General features: G+C 44.2%; 3 protein-coding genes and 1 pseudogene across 4 annotated transcripts; 2 read left to right on the top strand and 2 right to left on the bottom strand.

Annotated features, from left to right (window-relative positions):
• The first annotated feature begins 2,827 nt into the window (after positions 1-2,827).
• On the top strand, positions 2,828-3,823 carry LOC139025101 (uncharacterized). The gene has a single exon (XM_070440140.1). The coding sequence runs from the start codon at positions 2,828-2,830 to the stop codon at positions 3,821-3,823; it is 996 nt and encodes a 331-aa protein (XP_070296241.1).
• Positions 3,824-5,722: 1,899 nt separating this feature from the next.
• Positions 5,723-7,517, top strand: coa4 (cytochrome c oxidase assembly factor 4 homolog). 2 transcript variants are annotated; one of them, XM_024140719.1, is made up of 2 exons: positions 5,723-5,831; positions 6,631-7,517. In XM_024140719.1, the coding sequence occupies exon 2, from the start codon at positions 6,649-6,651 to the stop codon at positions 6,901-6,903; it is 255 nt and encodes an 84-aa protein (XP_023996487.1). In that variant the 5' UTR covers positions 5,723-5,831; positions 6,631-6,648; the 3' UTR covers positions 6,904-7,517. The 2 variants fall into 2 exon arrangements, with proteins under 2 accessions (XP_023996487.1, XP_023996488.1); XM_024140720.2 differs by having other exon boundaries at positions 5,728-5,831; positions 6,635-7,517.
• Positions 7,518-7,797: 280 nt separating this feature from the next.
• Positions 7,798-10,045, bottom strand: LOC112073437 (olfactory receptor 2A12-like). Its single transcript, XM_024140722.1, is given in 4 exon segments — positions 7,798-8,434; positions 8,643-8,858; positions 9,082-9,345; positions 9,972-10,045. Coding segments are annotated over 3 exon segments (1,053 nt in total). The 5' UTR covers positions 9,282-9,345; positions 9,972-10,045.
• A 6,683-nt stretch (positions 10,046-16,728) lies between these two features.
• LOC112073436 (olfactory receptor 1f45-like) overlaps positions 16,729-18,282 on the bottom strand; it is a 27,226-nt pseudogene continuing 25,672 nt past the window's right edge.

Genomic DNA, 18,282 nt, shown 5'->3' with positions numbered 1-18,282 from the left:
AATGACATGTTTGTCTTCTGTTAGTTCTGGAATGACATGTTTGTCTTCTGTTAGTTCTGGAATGACATGTTTGTCTTCTGTTAGTTCTGGAATGAGATCATTTATCTGTTGTTTGTTTACTGTCTCAGTCAGGCAGTAATTAAACAGCAAGGAACCAGAGCAGCACAATGTGTCCCGTGAGGTTTGAGCTTTTCTATGGGGTTAAAATCCTCAAGAGGATGTGGAACAATAGGAAATGATTAGTAGCCTCTTATTACCAGGCTGATGACTGCTATGCTACGAGGCTACATGATTAGCATACTTAGATGAAAAGATCTCTCCTAGAAAACCCTAGGGGAGAAACTTGCACTAGCATACTGGGTGAGGTTGAAAGGGAGTTTAGAAGGACATCCAGCGGTCACAGCAACTGGGGAATGCTGGGAACGAGGAGTGGGTAAGCAGAGGACATACAGATGGACAATTGAGCAGAAGGTGGTAGAATATGGCATGGGAGCAACTTTCACTGGGGATGGTGGAGGTCATGAGCCCCCCCCCCCCCCCCCCCACACACACACACACACACCTTCAGAAATTACATTTTTCGTCCCCCCCCAGCTTTATCATTGCACTGTGAAACAAAAAGCGGCATTGTGTGTTTTGGGACCATGCGGACGCCTCAGAGTGGTCGGGTAGACCATGTGAAGCTGGCTTTGTAGCTGGCTGGATTTAGGACCACGCGGACACTACAGAGCTGGCGGACAGGCTGTGTGAAGGCAAAGCTTCTGAAAGGCTGCTGGAAAGGTACGAGAGAGATGAACAGAGGCAGCTGCTATCTGTGTGTGTGTGTTGCGCTCTTTCTTTGAGTTGTAAAAGCAAGCAGAGCAGGAACTGGTAAACTCTTTGACTGATATAGCTAGGCAAGGTAACTGCTGTTTAACTTAACAGAAACAAACTAAACTAGTGTTGATCCCCAGTGCTGAGCTAGTGCTGACATTGAACGTTAGCTAATATTTCATCCAAGTCTCAACTGCGGTGAATGAATTAGCTAATGTTAGCTAGTAGCTACCACAGCCATTTCAGCTCTAGCTTCTAGCTATCTGTCACATAGCAATAATAGTCACTTCCTATTGCTATAAACAACAAATGTTTTGTAGCCTTTGTTTTGTCCCATTTCAACAGAAGGAAATGATGTACCGTTTGATGTACTGTTAGAGAGAGAGAGCTGGCCAAAAGTTCTATGTTGATAGCTAGCTCTTTTTGCCTCAATCCCACTAAACCTCAATCAAACGATGAAACCAGCGGCCAAATGATTGAATGCCGATATTCTGACATATTTTCAGTGCAAGTTAGTTTTTATTAGAGTCGGTAGATCAATGTAACGTCATTGATCTGTCAGTTTCCCGAGATAATTCCTTACTTTTCAGACTGACACGTTAGTTATTAATAAATAGCTCTACAGGTTTCACTGTCATGGTACACAACACTATCCTCATGAAAAACATCCCCACAGCATGAGGCTGCTGCCACCACCACGCTTCACCCTGGGGATGGTGCCAGGTTTCCGGGCAGATGTGACGCTTGGCATTCAGGCCAAAGAGTTCAATCTTGGTTTCATCAGATGAGAGAATCTTGTTTCTCATGGTCAGAGTCCTTCAGGTGTCTTTTGGCAAACTACAAGCAGGCTGTGATGTGTCTTTTACTGAGGAGTGGCTTCCGTCTGGCCACTCTACCATAAAGGTCTGATTGGTGATGTGCTGCAGAGATGGTTGTCCATCTAGAAGGTTCTCCCATCTCCGCAGAGGAACTCTAGAGCTCTTTCAGAGTGACCATCGGGTTCTTGGTAACCTCCCTGACCTCCCTGTTTCGGCACCCTTCCCCAGATCTGTGCCTCGACACTATCCTGTCTCGGAGCTCTTCGGACAATTCCTTCGACCTCATTGCTTGTTTTTTTTATCTGACATGGACTGTTAACTGTGGGACCGGTGTGTTTCTTTTCAAATCATGTCCAATCAATTGAATTTACCACAGGTGGACTCCAATCATAGTTGTAGAAACATCTCAAGGATGATCAATGGAATCCGGATGCACCTGAGCTCAATTTCGAGTCTCATAGCAAAAGGGTCTGAATATTTATGTAAATAAGGTATAAGGTTTCTTTATTTTAAATACATTTGCAAAAAATTCTAAAAGCCTGTTTTTGCTTTGTAATTATGAGATATTCTGTGTAGATTGATTAGGAAAAATAAGGCTGTAACGTAACAAAATGTGGAAAAGGTCAAGGGGTCTGAATACTTTCAGAATACACTATATATGGAGGATGTGCTGTTTCTGTGTGTTAATTATGCGTAGGTGTCTGTGTGTTAATTATGCGTAGGTGTCTGTGTGTTAAATATGCGTAGGTGTCTGTGTGTTAATTATGCGTCTGTGTTTTCTTTCTTTCTTACTTTTAATTTCCAAACCTTGGGAACAAAACAAAAAAAGAAGGTGGGAAGGAAATTGTGTTGGGAAAGAGCGGAGTTGTTGACTAGACTGGTCGGGCCTGCATGCAGCTCAGGCTGGTCGGGCGTGCTGAAATTTAATATGTAGGAAATAATAAATAATACATAATAATAATAATCGTCGGCTATTGGTTAAAGGTGCAAAACAATATAGATTTTTGAATGACCTTTGATCTACTTCAGTCTTATCAATCACAAACATATTTAACAATGTTCAGTCTTATCAATCACYAACATATTTCATAAAGATCTCGTACTTAGCTTGATGACTGTGGGCATTTCTGCTTACCTTTTGTTGTTCTAAATAGAGATGACTAGAAGGGCCATGGGTCATATTAGATTGTGTCGAAATGCAGGAAATTATCTTTAGATGCCCCCAGACCACCCCCAGACCACCCGCAGACCACACCCATAACACCACCCCAGACCACCCGCAGACCATCCACAGACCACCCACCGCCAGACCACCCGCCAGACCACCACACCCAGAACCACAACCCAGCACCGCAGACCAGCACCATACACACCCAGACCACGCACCCCAGACCACCCGCAGACCACCCCAGACACACACACTGCAGACCCACCCCCAGACCAACCCACAGATCACCCGCAGACCACCCCCAGACCACCCGCAGACCACCACCAGACCAACCCCCAGACCACCCGCAGGACCACACCCCCAGGACCACCACCCGGACCACCCTCAGACCATCCCCAGACCACCACACCCAGACCACCCCCAGACCACCCCAGACCACCACTGCAGACACCCCCAGACCAACCACACCCAGACCACCCCCAGACCACCAACCACAGACCACCCTGAAACCACCCGCAGACCACCCCAGGACACGGCCACCGCAGACCACCCCAGACAACCCCCAGACCACCCACAGACCACCGCAGGACCACCACCGCAGACCACCCCAGGACCACCCCCAGACCACCAAACCCCAGACCACCCCAGACCACCCCCAGACCACCACCACAGACCACCCCCAGACCACCCGCAGACCACCACCCCCAGACACCACCGCAGACCACCCGCAGGACCACCACCCCCAGACCACCCCCCCAGACCACCAGCCCCCAGACCACCCGCAGATCATTCCCAGACCACCCAAAGACCACACCCCAGACCACCCGCCAGACAAACGCGTTCAGACACACACCCCATGACCACCCGCAGACAGACGCTCAGACTCACCACCCACAGACCCCCGCAAGACAACGCTCAAGACCACCCCCAGACCACCCCCAGACCACCCCCAGACCACCCTCAGACCACACGCAGATCACCCCCAAAAAAAATTTTACTAGGATTAAATGTCAGGAAATTGTGAAAAAACTGAGTTTAAATTGTATTTGCTGAAGGTGTATGTAAACTTCCCGACTTCAACTGTATACTATATCATTACATATAAAAATCGGTTTTATTTAGTTTTTAAGGATATGTACAGATGGTTGAAATGATCCAGTCAGATGGTAGTGTGGGGACAGGGGGCTGTATATTCCCAGATATCAATGTTAGGAGTATGCAAGCGGTATAACTGATTATGTATGAGGCCGAGTTGATTGAGCAATGATTATTAGGTTTGAGATGGAGGAGTTGAAACCACTCAGAGCTGTCGATCTGTTCCGATTCGGCTGCAGTGTTGAGTAGTGTGAAGACAGGCAGGGAGACTTGTTTGTGGAGATGATGGCGCTACTAATGGGATTGGAGAGGATGGGAGTGGTGGTAAGCTTTTGCTGGGTTCCCCGTCCACGTGGATGTGTGGGGGTAATGAGGAGGCCCGATGTGGTGGGTAAGAGTGCTGTGGGGAGAGAGGGGGGTAGATATTCAGGTCCCGCTGGGCCGCCGGGCAGTCAAGTCATTGATCCAGGGCAAAGGTAGGAATGGCTAGTAGTATTTTTATCGTGTGCTCTGGTCAGTAAAGGAATATGGAATGTAGAACACAGGAAGTTGTGTGGAGAAGAATACAGTTTTGCCAACGTTGGAAGTTTGTGTGGTGGGGAGAGAAAGAGGAGAGGAGAGGAGAGGAGAGGAGAGGGAGAGGGGAGGAGAGGGAGGAGAGGGAGGAGAGGAGAGGAGAGGAGGAGAGGAGAGGAGAGGAGAGGAAGGAGAGGAGAGGAAGAGAGGAGGGAGGGGAGGGGAGAGGAGAGAGAGGAGAGGAGAGGAGAGGAGAGGAGAGGAGAGGAGAGGAGAGGAGAGGAAGAGGGAGGAGAGGAGAGGAGAGGAGGGAGAGGAAGGAGAGGGTATTGGTGTCAAGGTTGCTCCATTTCACTGTCTTAGAGGAAGCAGGACTAACAAAGGAAATTTAAAGTAGTCGCGCCGTGACTGGCCTCACACTCCAGTACGGTAGGTGGCGGTGTGCGCACCTTTAAAAACTTGGATGCGACCTGCAACCCCAATCCTGGGCAGCATATATTCTGTGGGTGAAACATTTACAACTAGGGTTCTAGAAAATATAATGTAATATATATATATTTTTTTTAATTAAACTAGTTCAGTAATACCAACAAATTCTTATTTACAATGACAGCCTAGGAACAGTGGGTTAACTGACTTGTTCAGGGGCAGAACGAGCTCAGGGATTTTTTTTGAGCTCAGGGATTCGATCTAGCAACCTTTCGGTTACTGTCCTAACGCTTTAACCACTAGGATAACTGCCTCCCCCCTACGCTCTAACCACTAGGCTACCTGCCGCCCCTACACTCTAACCACTAGGCTACCTACCGCCCCTACACTCTAACCACTAGGCTACCTGCCGCCCCTACACTCTAACCACTAGGCTACCTGCCGAATAGAGCTGATATTATTGTCTGTTCTTCCTGGCAGACAATCCTATATTTTTTAAACACCACATTTATTTAGTTTCTTGCATGTGACAACATTCTGTTTTTAAACGAGTGTTTCTGAGTACAGGGACTGGAACAGAAAAATTCTTATTGAGACTCTACTTTGCTCTACCTTGTGTTAATGGATTTTAGTTGAGAATAACATTTTAGATTGCACTTCACTGCCCTCAAGTGCTTATAGGCCTATATTTCACACTGTATTTGAGAAATACCTCAGAATATAACAATTGCATGTTTTTTTCACACTGGGAAATAACATTTAAAATMTATATTTAGCAAAGTAATTTTTTTTATTTCCGCAAAACGAAACACAGTGTAGGTCTAGTGAGCAGGAGGTAGGCCTACTACGCGGAACATAAATGATCATCGTCCTAAGTAGGCCGTGCACATTTGAATGTAACCCTTTCCTATCCKTTCTGTAAAGACGTCCCCCATGTTATGAAATCCACGGGGGTAATGTGAATGTGTTCAACTCTAYGATATACATTCCAGGTACTGCTTTCAAGAGAGACAACGATTATGATATGTCTGAATGTTTAACTTTAGGCTAATATTGGCTGTTGCTTGTGATCTTTTGGGAGCTAGTGTTAGCGTTCCGATTTTGTTTAGTGATTTGCTTCAATATACTTTCGTTACTCACCGAAGTATAGATGTGACTCGTGTGATGACGAACTTTTCTCTGTCTGTGTAAGCTGTCGTCGTTTCTCCAAAATACGAAAGACACGACGTTTGAGTATTTTGACTAGGAAATGCGTATCCAACAGAGGGGAAAAGACCAAAAGCTAGCCATGACGTAACGTTACGCCAACTTCTTTCTATTTTGACGATATCTTCTGACCTGGGTTTGGAAACATAAGGAACTTGTCTTTCATATCAGTGAGAAATAATTACAAATCAATTACTACACACCATTACAGGCACAGGGTTAGTGTTCCCACACATAACACCATGTTACAGCGCTTGTTTACCAGTGAAGCTGGGGGGGGTCGATTGTTAATGATCGTGATATTGTTTTTGATTATATATTGTTTTGGTAATATTGAAGTATTATTTTTGCGCTAGATCTGTCATGATGTGCTGGTGTGTTYTCATTACTGTGCAACGGAAACGAGTGTCTATTGTACAAATTCAGTTGGGTCCATCCCCTGTTTGTTCCGTCTGCTAAACACGTGTATGTGACAAATACGATTTGACTTTGGTTCCTAGTAAATACACCCCTGAGCTCTTTCAAGAAGAGCCTCTGTCTCTAATCCCTTTTCCCCTCTATGCTCTATCCCCTCCTCCCTCCCAGACAGAGTTTCCTTAGGTAATGGCCTCCCCTTCACCCCACGACCGGAGTCGTCGRCCCAGCGAGGACCAGGATGAGGAGGACCCAGTGGACCAGATGATCAGCAGGACAGGATGTGGGGAGCTGCACTACGCCGTCCAGGAGTGCATGGCCGAGCACCAGGACTGGAGGAAGTGTCAGAACCAGGTCCAGACCTTTAAAGACTGTATGATGACCTTCCAGAAGGCCCGGAAGGAACAGCTGATGAAGCAYAGGCCGTCCACAGAATCGGCTTAGAAGAGCATCCAGTGGTTTAGGTGTTTTCATTACGTATCTGGACTGATAACTGAGATATCAACGGTTTTAGTTATGCCGCTGACGTTATGATTGGTCAGCGTGTTTAAAACAGTCCTTCCCAAATGGTGGATCGCAACTGATATTTTTGGTCCACAGCCCAAGACTGGGTCCATGCTGTCTGGTGGGTCACAAGATTACACATAAAGCTGTAGATGGGTCTCAACTCAACAAGTTGTGTCGGAAAAGACAATGTTAAAACACCATACTATCACACTGCTTAGAGCACAGATTGCTTGTCACAGTATTTGGTATGACAGCCAGAGCCTTCTGTCAGACTGTTTTCTCTCCGGGCTTTCCCGATGCATCAAGATGAATAACTGAGGAAATCTCTTCTCTAAATCCATCGTGTGGGTTTAGGGCTGTGTATGTTGAAACGCTCCAACATTCACCTTTCATTCACAGCTTGTAATTCATTGGTTAAAGGGTGGATGGGTGTGGGTGTGTGCTTGTCCTAGAGAGAGCGAGAGTTCCGTTTCTGTAGTGGCAGAGTTAACAGGCACATTTAACGTGGTTGTATTCATTTTGACATTATAAAACTCTATATATCACCATCATTGGTTTTCTTCGTCGTATTATTATAATTTTTAAAACTTCCATCACATTCAACCTTGTGTAGTTCAAKACTGGGCCTTTTGTTTACAGTACCACATGTTACAGACTTTAGCCACATGGTGGCAGTATAACCCCAGGTTTCCTCTGAGTAAGGTGAAGGAAACTCATCAATCGCAGCCACATTAAAATGAGACTAGGATTGAAAGGAGGGGGGGAAATGTAAATAAAATGAGATATATTTTCAGACTAGAAACTATTTACACACTTAAGTCATTTATTTGTTTATTTATTGTGACAGGTCAACTTCTTATTCTGTGTTCAGTTCCCCTTGTTCCTTTTGTAAAGCTTTCTGACAGAGTCCAGGYCCTCCTCTGTCCTCAGTGAGTATATGTTGTAAAGCTTTCTGACGGAGTCCAGGACCTCCTCTGTCCTCAGTGAGTATATGATAGGGTTCAACATAGAAGGCAAGGTCTGGGTCAATGAGTTGTTGATGATCCTGGCATTAGGATGTATGTAGCTGACTACTGCAGCTATGTTATTACCCACCATGGGCAGATAGAAGATGGCCACCAGAATTAGGTGAGATGTGCATGTTCTCATGGCTTTAACCCTCTCCTCCCCCGTGGCGATCCTGATCAACGCGATGGCAATGCAGATATACGTGAGGACTATCAGTATGATGGGGATACACATTACCACCAGGAAACAGACCCAAGCCATGATGTTGTTGAGAGAGTTGTRGTTGCAGGACAGTGCGTAGGTGGGGCCGTGGTCACAGAAGAAGCTCTTTATCGCCAGAGAGCCACAGAAGGAGAGGCGAGTTATGAGGCTAACAGTGAAGGATATCAAAGCCAGCGTGAACAGCCACAGTACTACTAGAATCACCGCCATGGACGTTCTGGTCACAATAACATGGTACCTGAGAGAAGAAAAATTAAATAATATATGTCATTTGGCAGAAGCTTTTATCCAAAGCAACTTGCTACAGTGATGGATGACCCCAGCGGGAATCGAACTCACAACCCTGTCATTGCTAGCACCAATGATAAAAATAAAAAAAATTAAGAAATACATATCTTTTTTTTTTTATGAAGAAAGCTTTAGATCTTTTGAACATGTATGCTTACCTGAGAGGAAAGACGATGGCAACGAACCGGTCGTAGGCCAGGGTGAGGAGAGAGAGAGACTGCATAGTCATGAAGACGTAGACAAAGAACATGCTGCTGAGACAGGCCTCGTAGGAGATGTACTGCTTCTCAAACAGAAAAGTCTCTATGAGCTTAGGGATGAGAGCCGTGCTTCCACACAGGTCTGTCACAGCCAGGTTGAAGACTACGACGTACCTAGGTTAAAGATGGGGTGGAGGGGGGGGGGGGGTTAGAAAAATGCCGTATTCATGTGCGATGCTCAAGCTTTCGAAAGTGAACAGATTGATGGGACCAACGCTGTTGCTAAGATAGCACCACTGGTCCCTTTGTGTAGATAATCGACAACATTCATGCAAAGATGTATATGATATTAGAATATTCTTGACCAAACTTTGTGTTGTTGGAGCTAACAACATACTTGGCCGTGTGGAGGTTCTTGGCCAGGTAGATAACTGCCATGATGAAGGAGTTAGCCAGGACTGTCACGGCGTAGACCAGACCCAGGAACACATAGTAGTATTTGATGTGAGGGATGTCCTCGAAACCATTAATGTAGAAATATGACGGACGAACGAATGTGGCATTGGAAGTGACAAGGACTGACTGCTCGTGAGCCATGCTGCAGGAATCAGGATGGATGACCGGTTAAGATACACTCCTGGTCTGCTGTCTTAACTTGGGTCTGTTTGCAGGAACATGCAGAGAGAGAGACACAGAGAGAGACACAGAGAGAGACACAGAGAGAACAATGAAAGAAGAATGTGCAGATGGTGTCGTAGTAAAATAAATCCCTGTAACAAGATCCAGGGAGAGATGAACGAGTGTAAATAGAGGATACAACAACTTAACGAAAGACAAGTAAATGAATAACGCTCATTAATTTTAAGGCATTTTTTTTCTTTTACATAACGTAGCATAAAACTTTTGATGCAGGAAGCTTCAGCCACCAAGATCTTGAATCAAAAAGTCCCTGTGATTCCTCTTCATACTGTGATGCTGCTGGCTGTGTCTACTGCTGACACAACTGACGGCACCGAGGAAGACAGTAGCAATCATCATCAACCAGTTACTTAGCATTATTCAAATAGTAAAATAAATGGTATCTAACTAATTATTCAAAGCATCATTTTCAAGATAAAGAAGTGGGAGAAGCGTAAAACAAATARATTAGATTTAAATTAATGCATTTTATACACGGCTAGAAGAAATACTCCKCAACGTCAGACATCAAACTAAAGCCCAGAATGTCAACATCTCCACCAACTACTAAAGCCACTGTTTATCATGTAAATATCAAGTTGAACCCACCTCCTCAGGTGATGTGGTGAACCTGACAGCCCAGGTCTAGTGTGAGTACCTGGGCAGAGACAACAGGCTTATATACTGTATCATCTTCACCTGCTGGTCATTAGTACACAGAGTTACATCACTGGTTCCCAATCCTGGTCCTGGGGACCCAAAGAGATGCACATTGTAGTAGCTGAAAGAAAGCCTTTACTGAATCAAATTATACCCAAACATGCATCCTGTTTTCAATGACGGAGTAAAACTGTAAAAAAAAGTGGCAAAGAATGAACTTTTATGTCCTGAATACGATGCGTTATGGTTGAGGCAATCCACACGACACATCACTGAGTACCACTCTTCATATTTTCCCAACATGGTGGTGCTGATCATGTTGGGTATGCTGTCATCGGCAACAGACTAGGGAGTTCTTAGGATAAAGAAGAAACGGAATAGAACTAAGCACAGGCAAAATCCTAGAGGAAATCTGCTGCAGTCTGATTTCCAACAGACACTGGAGGGCCAAATTCACCTTTAGCAACACAATAACCTAAAACATAACGATCAAATATACACTGGCGTTGCTTACCAAGATGACATGTAATGTTCCTGAGTGGCTTAGTTACAGTTGACTTAATCGCCTGAAAATCTATGGAAGAATTGAAATGGCTGATTAGGTATGAATAGCTTTCTGAAGGCACCTGTAAATATTATTACTTTTTGAAGAAATATTAAGTTACTCAGGTTGGTTTGACTGTGCGCAAGCCCTTTGGGCCTGCCTCTTGAGAAGCTCTTGACCGATATCCTTAACTCCTCGTCTTCAGAATATATGATGGGGTTGAGCATTGGTGGCAGTATCGACGTCAGGGAGAGTTGATGCTCCCGGGGCTCGTTTGGTTTTTGGTATGAGGGATTGGAGGAAGTATTGAAAATAACAGGCAGGAGAATATGCCACCCGTTATTAGGGTGAGGTACATGTCTCATACTCGAGTCTGGGAGAGAGAGAGAGAGCGAGGGTTAAAGGGTAGAGAGAGACAGAGAAGAGAGGAGAGAGAAGAGAGAGGAGAGAGAAGAGAGAGAAGAGAGGAGAGAGGAGAGAGAGAGGAGCGAGAGAGAGAGAGACAAGAGAGAGATGAGAAGACGAGAGAAAGCAAGAGGGAGAAGGAGAGAAAGTGTGTCAATACAGGTAGTGAATTATCTATACAGTTTTAATTGCATTCTCAATATTCCAGCAGTGTATCATCTTGTAACAAGTCACATCACTCCCACTAAAACTTTTTTTCTCGAGGCCTACGCCAATAGCACAAATATGAGCCCGGTTCTGCGCTCTGCCAAGTCAGCTTACTGACGTTGACTTATACCAGTCAGCTATTACTTTCACTCTGTCTGCGGGCAGTGGATGGTCGAACCGGCGTGTTGTTATTATTCAGATGTGGAGATACGATGAAGACCATGGGGGAGATAGAGCACTTATACACGGGTGTTGAGAATACCCATCATCTGATGCGGACACATCCAAGAGAGGGGCCAGACGGAACAGGGGACCCGTGGTCAAGAGGTAGTGTCGTCCGCAGAGACTACATACATTATACAACATTTTATTACCCAGGATATTAGAGAGAAAACCAAGGAATGTTGTTCTGCTAATTTGTTTCTCCACGCTGGCAGGGTTTCGAACGTGACGTTTTCGGCTACAGTTCACTGCCCTGTTGGAATTAAGTATTCAAGAGGAACTGAGTCCATGACGACATGAGCCTATCACGTTTTTACAAACAACCTACAGATGACCACATACATCCTGTTTTGTTATCTCCTTCATTTTTGGTTTCCTGTAACAGAAAATTGAAATGCACTTGAACATAGTTGATTGATTTAAGAGATGAAATATAATTCACAGAAGCTATGCTTTTGCAGTGAGCGTTGCTACAACACGATACATCTAACCTACAGAAGCAGAGCCGGGTGATGAGACACACAGAGATTCAACATCATCAACACAGCAAACGTCAGGGGCGCCGTCAGCTGGAGCATTGGACCTGGAGTGGACCCATTCATGTGGTACGTGGGAAACGAACGAGGTGACAATGGAACTTTGAGAGTTGATGACACCTGCTTGTCCATTTAATAGGAATCTCTGTGGGAGAAAGACTTTCAACTTATCTTTGGGGGTGTCTACTTATTGGTCAGGGTATTATTAATGGTTATAATTATTTAGTCGAGACTTCACACTATTTTGGGGAAACTTGCAGGATCGGTCCAGTTCACCGACCAGAGTTGCATTGGCCGACGCTTCTCAGGCCTCAGTCACCGCCTTTCTGCTCAAGGGCTGCAGGAACTAAGCCTTATATATGATTTTACATACAGTGAATCCATGTAATCGTAATTTTTAATACTATATACATTTAGATAAATTACACTGACTGTTATAAATGGTCAATATAAATAAATTATTCAATAAATATTTTCTTTATCCAGAAGAGTCAAATAATTAGTCTCTCTGAATTTCATTTATATTGAGTATTTATAATTTGATGTATTATCTGAGACCTGAGCGGCAGCAGATGGCCACCCCATCTGTTCATAGGGAGGATGGGAGGTGAAGACTGGCATGGGATGAGAGGAAGACGAAAAGAGCAGTGAGACAGCCCACGCGATTGGTCATGGAGATGAGTTGTCTGCTGAACAGAAATGTCACAGCTTTGGGACGGCAGGCCGTGCTGTACACGTCTGTGAAGGCAGGTTGAACACACCAATGTACCTTGGGGCGCTGTAAGGGCAGAACCATAAATATCTTTAATATTAATGATAAATTCTTAAGCGGAGATGGAGCGAGGGCAGGCCCATCACATCGTCGTAGTCCAGGAACGGGACTTCAAAGAAGGATAGGAATTCTGTTTTAGCACGGTCTTGTTGTTTATCAAGAGGCGTTAATGGATGGTCTGATTACTGGGAGACTGCGGTCCACGCTAGATGCAGTCATTGAGAAGGTGTTGGCGCATCTCGACCCATACACACACACACACAGCACACACACACTACAAACACTACACACAAACACACACACACACACACACACACACACACACACACCACACACACAACACATCACACACCCACACACACACATCACACAGAGCAGAAATGACCCAACATGGATTTACAGGTCATTGCATCAGCCATTGACTTCTTGGTGGTGCTCTATGTCCCAATAGTTCAGCTGGCATAAATCAAATTAGGTTTGTGTTCTATTAGGGACTTAAGTGACATTAGAGTTTATCAACTGGACCAACAGTCTGACGTCTATCTGCATGTACACCCTGGACAGAGCTAGTGTGTAACACCGGGACCAGAGCTAGTTTGTAACACGCGGACCAGAGCTATGTAGAACACCTGGAGCCAGGAGCTACGCTCACCCAGAGAGATGAAGTATACAAAACAAGGAGCAGTAGAGTACTGTCAATGTTGGCGGATTGCTATGAACAATGATGAAGAGTAAAAGGGGGTCGGATGATGTGTTGATGTCTGTCTGTTAGGGTCAGAGGTCAGGGAACTCATCCTGATGGAGAACGTCTCCCTCGGCTGTGAATCTGTGAATACATCCCATGATTCAAATAAGATATTCAAAACTTCATTCAATTACCTGTTACACAACATATTGAAGCATCTGTTAGTGGAAAGGGATTATCCAAGTTATTCAAAAAAGGTAAATTACAAATAATTTACAAAATGTATATGACCAGCCAGGTGAAGATGATACAGTATGATATAAGCTGTTGTCTCTGCCCAGGTACTCACATAAGACTTGGAGGTATAAATTATAGTCTATTCAATTGTTAGCGCATTCGACACATCAGCTGCTGTCAGATCAGGAGGATATGAGTACTGAATTAATAGAGGTCCTTTTCTGAACAACACAGTCTTGAGCTGGGCCTTAAAGACATGCTCCGGAACTTTGGCGATTACTAAGTATTTTTWAAATCTCACATTTTGGGCTAATGTGTCAATGTGTAGTTCAGACATGCATAATCTATGAGCAGAGTTACTGTCTTACCTCAATTAGCCACCTAGGCCTTAGTTTGAAAGCAAATATTTTCTTGAAGCTGTGCTGTTTCATTTTGTCTAAATTTTCCCCCACTTGGGCCAGCCCCCTAGCAATTGGAGTTCAACCAATGAGCTTCATCCACTCTCCATATGAGTGACAGCMAGCAAGAGAGCACWTCATACACCCACAGCAGATCGAGAGAGAAAGACCAATGACGTGGTGCACATATCTGCACATATGTGACATAGTGCACAATTTTAGSGGACCGCTTTTGGCTCGTGAGCAGTACTTTCTGAACTACTGTATAAAAATGACACAAAAGTACCGGCAAATCTCTTTAAAACGAGGACAGACACTTTGCAGCTCTGACAGTATCTGAAAGTTTTGAGTTTTTCTTATTATTAGGTTTATTTGAGCAGGGACAACGTACAACATAAACAGATGTGTTGTATCAGATTGAACTAGCAGCTAATTTCTGTCTGTAGTCTGCTGAAGGGAGYTGGACCAGAAYCAGAGTGTAGTCTTTATATAACTAGGCAAGTCAGATAAGAACAAATTCTTATTTACAACAACAGCCTACTGGGGAATAGTGGGTTAACTGCCTTGTTTAGAGGCAGAACGACAGATGTAAGCTCTGGGATTCAATCCAGCAACCTTTCGGTTACTGGCCCAACACTCTAACCACTAGGCTACCTGCTACCTGTTGGGTTTAGTTAACAATCATGCCCACTACCACGGGATTATAACGCCTAGGGAGAATTGTCATGCACGGACAAACAGCTGCGCTGATTGCGCTCTATCCGATCACAGCAGGGAACCTCCAGACGGTGAGACAGACGTGCCGGTCACACAGCGCCTCGGACTTGTTAATTAACATAAGACAACATAACACCAATGTTAACGTACATGGAGTGGCCACTTGCCGTACATGGAGTGGCCACTTGCCGATGTGTTTGTTAGGGATCACTCCAGTCTGCCGGTTTTGGGGCAAAATGAGACTTGAGACGATGGATCTTTGTTCCTGCTGCTACACTGTTTAGTAACGTTAGTCCCCATGAAACACTGYCAGACACACTCTGGTAATAGATAGTGAGAAAYCTGTAAAAACAGAACGGCACCAAAACACACACTTCACTACTCACCAGTGACTTGATAAGCCAATTTAGCTAACGTGGTTTACCGGCTCAATGTGCACGCTAGCTACTAGTAACCGGCTAGCATTATTGACAAACACAGAGATGGAACTTAGCTAGCTAGCGTGTAGCAGCTTGAGCTTTATTGACGATAGTTTGACAGCTTTTGTTGATGATGTAGATGTAAAATTGAGCGACAAAAGACCTCCTTGGCAAACCACTTCCTCAATATTTAATTAATTTAAAATGAATTAAAGATGGAAGAAGTGGTAGTGGCTATGTTGTTGCAACCGTTCTAAAAGGGCATCGATGAGTTCAGCAGCCCCTCAAACACATTGTGTAAATAGCGTACTTTATTTGTCTCATACCACTTCACTTCATTGAGTGAAGCAACAATACAATCGTTCACTATGCCAGATACACTGTAGTTACACATAGCTTCCAATCAGAAAACAAAACGTATAGAGGAAGGAACCGAGACTGCAAAGAATATAGACATAAATAAACAAGACACTTCAAGTACTTCTAAATATAAGTATATGTAAATATACATTAAATACATTAAATCATGATATCACACTGATATTTGTTATTTTTTGAATGGCTATAAAGGCTCGTAGACATAACATACAGTGCCTTCATAAAGTATTCACACCTCTTGAATTATTCCACATGTTGTTGTGTTACAGCCTGAATTTAAAATGGATTACATGTAGATGTTGTGTCCCTGGCCTTCACACAATACCCCATAATGTCAAAGTGGAATGATAGTAAAACCAAATCTCTGTACCYACACTGTAAYGTCCCTCAGTCCAGCAGTGAATTTCAAACACAGATTCAACCACTAAGACCAGGGAGGTTTTCCAAAGCCTTGCAAAAAGGCTGACCTATTAGTTGATGGGTAAAAATCAATAACAACAAAAAAAAGCAGACATTGAATATCCCTTTGAGCATGGTGAAGTTATTAATTACACTTTGGATGGTGTATCAATACACCCAGTCACTACAAAGATACAGGCGTCCTTCCTAACTCAGTTGCCGGAGAGGAAGGAAACCGCTCAGGAATTTCACCATGAGACCAATGGTGACTTTAAAACAGTTACAGAGTTTAATGGCTGTGACATGTGACATGAGGATGGATCAAGAGCGGTGTAGTTACTCCACAATACTAACCTAAATGACAGAGTGAAAAGAAAGCCTTTACTGAATTCAAATATACCCAAACATGCATCCTGTTTTCAATAAGGCACGAAAGTAAAACTGTAAAAAAAAGTGGCAAAGAAATGAACTTTATGTCCTGAATACGATGCGTTATGGTTGAGGCAAATCCAACACGACACATCACTGAGTACCACTCTTCATATTTTCCAACATGGTGGTGGCTGCATCATGTTATGGGTATGCTTGTCATCGGCAAAGACTAGGGAGTTCTTAGGATAAAGAAGAAACGGAATAGAACTAAGCACAGGCAAAATCCTAGAGGAAATCCTGCTTCAGTCTGATTTCCAACAGACACTGGGAGACAAATTCACCTTTCAGCAGGACAATAACCTAAAACATAAGATCAAATATACACTGGCGTTGCTTACCAAGATGACATGTAATGTTCCTGAGTGGCTTAGTTACAGTTTTGACTTAAATCGGCCTGAAAATCTATGGCAAGACTTGAAAATGGCTGATTAGGTATGAATACTTTCTGAAGGCACTGTAAATATATTATTTTTAAGAGAAATAATTCAAGTACTTCATGTTGGTTTGACCTGCGTCACAGCCCTTTGGGCCCCTCTTCTGAGCAGCTTCTTGACCGATACCTTAAACTCCTCCGTCTTCAGAACGTATATGATGGGGTTGAGCATTGGTGGCAGTATCGACGTCAGGGAGAGGTTGATGATCCGGGCGTTGGTTGGTATGAGGGATTGGAGGACGTATGTGAAAATAACAGGCAGGTAGAATATGGCCACCAGTATTAGGTGTGAGGTACATGTCTTCATAGCTCTGAGTCTGGGAGAGAGAGAGAGAGCGAGGGTTAAAGGTAGAGAGAGACAGAGAGAGAGAGGAGAGAGAGAGAGAGAGAGAGAGAGAGAGAGCGAGAGAGAGAGAGACAGAGAGAGAGAGAGAGAGAGAGAAAGAGAGGGAGAAGGAGAGAAAGTGTGTCAATACAGTATGTGATTATCTATACAGTTTTAATTGCATTCTCAATATCTCCCAGCATGTATCATTCTTGTAACAAGTCCATCACTCTAAAAACGTTTTTCTGAGGCCTCACGCCAATCAGCATATGAGCCGTTCTGGCTTGGACAAGTCTACTTACTGACTTGACTTATTCCAGTCAGTATTACTTCTCACCTGTCCTGGGGCAGTGTGATGGTGAACAGGGCGTGTGTTATACAGATGTAGGAGGATACGATGAAGATCATTGGGAGATAGAGAACTATACAGGGGTTGAGATACGCCATCATCTGATTAGGGACCACATCAGAACAGGGGGCCGCCAGACGGAACAGGGGACCGTGGTCACAGAGGTAGCTGTCGATCACCAGAGACCTACAATACATTATACAACATTTTATTACCCAGATATTAGAGAGAAAAACAGGAATGTTGTCTTCTGCTAATTTTTTCTCCAGCGCCTGGCCAGGGTTTCGAACCCGTGACGTTTTCGGCTACAGGTTCACTGCCTGTTGGAATTAGTATTCAAGAGGAACTGAGTCCATGACGACATGGAGCCATCAACGTTTTACAACAACCTGACAGATGACAACATAACATTCTGTTTGTTTATCTCCTTCATTTTATTGGTTTACTGTAAAAGTAAAATTTGAAATGCACTTGAACAATAGTTTGATGTGATTTAAGAGATGAAACTATAATTCACAGAAGCTATGCTTTTGCAGTGGAGTCGTTTGCACTACAACACGATACATACTAACCTACAGAAAGAGAGCCGGGTGATGAGACACACAGAGATCAACACCATCAACACAGCAAACGTCCAGGCGGCGCCCGTCAGCTGGAGCATGGACCTGTGAGTGACCATCATGTGGTACCTGTCTCTTATACACATAGGCGGCGCCCGTCAGCTGGAGCATGGACCTGTGAGTGACCATCATGTGGTACCTGGGAAAGAACATGACAATGGAACTTTGAGAGTTGATGACAC

Source organism: Salvelinus sp. IW2-2015, unplaced genomic scaffold (assembly GCF_002910315.2).
Source record: "Salvelinus sp. IW2-2015 unplaced genomic scaffold, ASM291031v2 Un_scaffold2260, whole genome shotgun sequence".
NCBI lineage: Eukaryota > Metazoa > Chordata > Actinopteri > Salmoniformes > Salmonidae > Salvelinus > Salvelinus sp. IW2-2015.
The sequence above is the reverse complement of the archived record's forward strand: the minus strand, read 5'-3'. Positions and strand labels throughout refer to the sequence as shown.